This window comes from Montipora capricornis, chromosome 1, assembly GCF_036669925.1.
Source record: "Montipora capricornis isolate CH-2021 chromosome 1, ASM3666992v2, whole genome shotgun sequence".
In the NCBI taxonomy this organism is placed as follows: Eukaryota; Metazoa; Cnidaria; class Anthozoa; order Scleractinia; family Acroporidae; genus Montipora; species Montipora capricornis.
Genome location: NC_090883.1, coordinates 32,213,718 through 32,218,717, shown reverse-complemented (window position 1 = coordinate 32,218,717; position 5,000 = coordinate 32,213,718). Strand labels below are relative to the sequence as shown.

The window sequence follows — 5,000 nt, the reverse complement described above, 5'->3', positions numbered from 1 at the left end:
GTCGGGCAGGCACGTTGCACTCCCCATTCAAACGTTAAAAAAAAAAAATCAGCCAATTAGATGGGGCCATCTTTCCTTACACGTGGAAGGCATGGAAACCATTGCGTCATTCTTCTTCAAAGTTCCACGAGGAAGAAGATCTTTTGCCTGTTGTCGTAGCGATTTTTTGGTAGTCGATAAGGTGAGTGACCCAAAGCCCTGAATTTGGATTTAAAAGAATGTTTAGACGTTGAAATGCACGGCACTTCTTTTCGCCACGGTTAGGCTTCGCACGAAGACATGCTTTCACAATTTGATACAATAACTGTTAGCTTTCTTACAGACTCTTAGGACTGTGTTCAGTCGATTAAGCCTTTTGTTCATAACGACTAAGTAAGCTGGCGATGAACGAAAGGTTTGTCGTTTGATTTGATTTGGTGACAGATTGTGGCAGAATTCGACTGGCACTGTTAGATTGTTTGAGTGGATTGTTAATAAGGCTTTGTCTTGATCGAATTGTGCAGAATAGACCAGTTCACGCTTTTGGGTGCATCATGGGTAATCAAGGCAAGAAGGAAGTTCAAAACAATAAAGAGTATTCATGATATGGAATTTTGGGTTTTTTATTTCCAGAACAGAAGATGTGCGCTCAAAGGTGCGACAGAATAAGTTTGGAGGGAATGGCTATTGTAGAAGTCATTTTATTAAAAAGAGTTTCTGCCTTACATTTCCTGTAATTGAATGCATGGAGACAAAAAAAAGCTTTATTTATTTAGGAATTCCAAATAACTGATACCAAAAAAGCAAATTTCATGCTTTTGTCTGACAAACACTCTTTTGTCTGAGTTCTGTGCTTGTAAACCTATCACATGTCAATTCAGTATCACTTTGAGGACTAGATGAAGGAAGTTTATAGAGATACCTTTTTGAGAATTGATTGAGATTGTTTTTAGTTTATAATGAGCAAGAAATGACAAAATTGACTGTAATAGTTCCAAATGAATAGATACTTGCAAGGTTTTGAAAATTCTTCAATAGTTTATGGAATCAATGGTTCTCCAACCTTGAGAACTTTCAAAACATTATACTCAATAACCGTATAATTAGTGTCTTCATGTCTTAAAATGGTACTGGGTTAATCACAAAGACATTTTTAACAAAGGAACCATATTATACATGTCTTGACCCAAACATCATCTTTCAAACTGCTTTTAGTCATGTGGCAAACTCATGTGGCTAACTCCCCTACCTTTCCTACAGCCAACCCCCCCCCCCCCTCCCCTTGCCTTCCACCCAGAACAAACACACAAGGGTCAGCCTGCCTTTGTTAAGAATTCTCAAAATCTGCTTTGACTGAGTCCTCGATCTGTCCTGGAAAATCAAACTATAAGCTCTCTCCACAATCACCTTGACTCCTAATAGTGTAATGAAATAGATCTTCCTCTGTCTATCACCAGACGATTTTTCTTGTCAGTTTGGGTGGGGGGGGGGGGGGATGGGCAGGGGAAGAGGAAGAGGATTAGGAGTTAACGGGTTAAGTATTTAAGAAACAAATCCTAGTGTTCACCAGTTCTTGAAAAAGCTACAATGGTGAGTATTGAGTTCATTACTTTACAGACGAGAGGTCATCATGTGTGGGATCTGGGCGATATTTGGTCTTCCGGAATACTCAAAGTATACTACTTATGCTATGAAAATCTGCCAGCGAGGACCTGATGTTTTCCGTATGGAGACCATTCCTCACTTCCAAAACTGCTGTCTAGCATTTCATCGCCTTGCTATAGTGGATGATCTCCATGGCATGCAGCCAATGAGAATCAAAGATCTGCCGCATCTGTACCTCATATACAATGGGGAGGTTTACAATCACAAAGAAGTTGGACAGAAGTACGACTTTGAATTCTTCACCAAATGTGACGGAGAAGTCTTGCTCCACCTTTACAACAGGTTTGGAATCGAGAAGATGGCTCAGATGTTGGATGGAGTTTTTGCCTTTTGCATTATTGATACTGCAAAGAAGCTAGTGCATATCGGCAGAGACACTTTTGGGATCCGTCCATTGTTTACATTGTCAGCAGCTGGCAAAGAAACTGGAATTTTGGCTTTAAGCTCTGAAGCTAAAGGTCTTGTTCCTTTTATAAAAAATATTGAAAAAAATGGTGATAAAATTGTTGTAAAACAATTCACTCCCAGTCATTTTGCTTCATACAGCTTGTCAACCGAAGGACAGACTACGTTTATTGAGCAAAAGGCATTCACAGAGGTAGGAAAGATGCCTGTATTTGATACAAGAGTGAAGCCAGATTCGTCAGACGTCATGGAAAATATCAGGAAGCTCTTCTGTGAAGCTGTACGCAAGCGTCTCATGGCAGATCGAAGGATTGGCTGTTTACTCTCTGGTGGCCTGGATTCCAGCTTGGTAGCATCCTATTTAACAAAGCTTGCAAAGGAAAGTGGAATTGACTACCAGATTCAGACCTTCTCAGTTGGAATGGAAGGGAGTACAGATGTCGCAGCAGCGCGAAAAGTCGCAAAACACATTGGTAAGTTGCTAATAATAACTAAAAAATGTAATAATAATAATAATAATAATAATAATAATAATAATAATAACAATGACAACAACAACAACAATAACAATAATTTATATAGCGCTCATTTCTTTAAGGGCAGTGGAGCTTCACAATTCCTAAACTATATAAAATACATTTCGACTGAGTAAAATTTTCAAAGAAAAATCTATACAGTTGTAAAAATTGAAATAATTACATTTGCAAATGTACATGTAATCCCTTAGGGTACTTTCCTTTTGTCAGAACTGGCTGGTCAGACCCGTCAGTTTGCGAAGAAAGTGCATCAATTTGAAGGAACACTTGTAGGATTCCCTCAAATTGTTCAGGAGGAGTATACATGTATGTCATCCTCGAAGTGTGTTAGTTTGAAGTTAGTTCTTCCAAATGCATTTTAGCTTCTCAGCTGCAGGCAGACTACACTAAACATTTCGGGGTTCAACCCAATCAAGTTCTTATTTACTGGGTGCTTAGTAAGAAATGAGCCTGAAAATGTTCTGCAGAAATAAATGTGTGGGGGGAGGGGGGGGGGGAGGGGGGAGAGGGTGCACCTCCTGCATTTTTTTGAATCACTCGAAAACAATCTTCTTTTTTAGCATGTGTTGTCAGTGCAATTATCCAATATAAAATATACCATAATACTCTCTGTTTGTCCCTCCAAAATTTGCATAGTCATTGTTTCCAGTTTCTCTTGGGACCCTTATAAGTTCCAAGAGAAAACAACAACAATTCTCATGCAAAATTTTGGAGAGACAAACAAAGTACATGTATATTATGGTGTTTTTGATATTGGCTAATTGAATAAAAAAGTGATTTTGTCACTTCATTAAGCAAACTTTTCGATTGATCTTTTGACTCTAAAACTCGGTAACTGACACCAAGACGTTTTTAATTTTCTGGAGTTTAAGATCTTGACTCCAAGTCGCGGGGCAAATCTCAAGGTTTGTTCCCACCAATTTATCGCAGTTTAGATTTGTCACCATTGTCAATATACTGATATCTTCTTCTGTGCCCTGTCTCTGTGCGTACAGACCTGAGAAACTGTAACAACAAATTGAGAAAATTTGATTTTACTCCATTAGGTAGTGAACATCATGAAGTCATATTCACAGCTGAAGAAGGCATCCAGGCATTGCGTGACGTCATCTATGCCTTGGAGACCTGGGACATAGCAATAATTCGTTCCTCAGTGGCAATGTATCTTGTGAGCAAGTACATCAGTAAAGAAACAGACACTGTTGTCATCTACTCTGGGGAAGGTTCTGATGAACTTTGCCAGGGATACATTTATTTCCATAAAGCGCCAAGTTCAGAAGAAGCCGATGAAGAATCCCGAAGGCTTCTTGAGGATCTTTACTTGTATGATGTTCTCAGAAGTGACCGCTCAACAGCAGCTCATGGGTTGGAAATTCGTGTCCCTTTCTTAGACGTCCACTTTACATCGTACTTCTTGTCACTTGATCCAGAGATCCGTCAACCCAAAGACGGCATTGAGAAGTGGCTTTTGCGATCTTCATTTGATGACACAGATGCTTTGCCCAAGGAGATCCTGTGGCGTGCCAAAGAGGCATTCTCTGATGGGGTGTCCTCCACCAAACCAGGGCAGGCCTGGTTCCAGATCCTACAGAATTACATCGAGAACCAGATTCCAGATGAGGCAATGTCAAATGCAGAGGAGCTCTATCCTGACAACACTCCGAAGAGCAAAGAAGGCTTTTATTACCGGCAGATATTTGAGGAGCTCTTTCCTGGTCAAAGTCAGTTTATTCCATACTTGTGGATGCCAAAGTGGACCAATGCCACCGATCCCTCAGCTAGAACCTTGGAGCATTACAAAGAATAGGGGAATCTTTGTTTACATTTGTTGCTTCATTAGCAAAGGCCCGTCATTTGCTAATCTATCAACCAAAAAATCATTACTGAATATTGAAAGTTCATTCCATAATGAGCTATCTCTAAAACTTTGAGCGGAATTTACCGGATAACCTCCGAGTAGCGATGCTTTGAGAATTCGAAGTTTTACGAAGAATGTATAGGCTCATTAGCGCTTTTGAATTTGTCAGTTTTGGTGGCTAGTGATTCTCTTGTAACCAAAGGCGAAAGGCTTAAAATTTGAAATTTAACAAAGTTTAAGATGTTCTTTTACCTTTTGAAGTCAATTTGTGATTAGTATCACCCAACTAGTGGACTAATGCAAATGCTGCATTTTGATTGGCTACGCTACTAGAGGGCTATTAGTAATAGTCCTCGAGTAGCGAATAGCGTGACGCTTTCTTTCGTTTTATTCCCAAATAAATATTTTTTCAACTTGCATTTGCTAACTTTATTATTGCCTTTCCTGTGCGACTAGTTGGGTGATACTAAAACAATTAGACCCTTCGCCCTCAAGGGCCACGGGTCAATAGCCCATTTGGCTTCGCCTCATGGAATTTGTTCAACGTGAAAGAGCCT

At 39.7% G+C, this 5,000-nt stretch overlaps 1 protein-coding gene across 2 annotated transcripts in view; it reads left to right on the top strand.

Annotated features, from left to right (window-relative positions):
* The window catches only part of LOC138038924 (asparagine synthetase [glutamine-hydrolyzing]-like), a 6,150-nt gene that overhangs the window by 1,057 nt on the left and 93 nt on the right, over positions 1-5,000 (top strand). The window contains exons 1-3 of one of the 2 annotated variants that reach the window (XM_068885022.1): positions 131-181; positions 1,597-2,522; positions 3,632-5,000. The exon at positions 3,632-5,000 is cut by the window's right edge and continues 93 nt beyond it. In XM_068885022.1, the coding sequence (XP_068741123.1) occupies positions 1,610-2,522; positions 3,632-4,392 (1,674 nt within the window). In that variant the 5' untranslated portion in view covers positions 131-181; positions 1,597-1,609 and the 3' untranslated portion in view covers positions 4,393-5,000. Of the gene's footprint in view, positions 1-130; positions 182-1,596; positions 2,523-3,631 lie in introns of those variants that run through there. The other variant, XM_068885020.1, reaches the window with a different exon arrangement.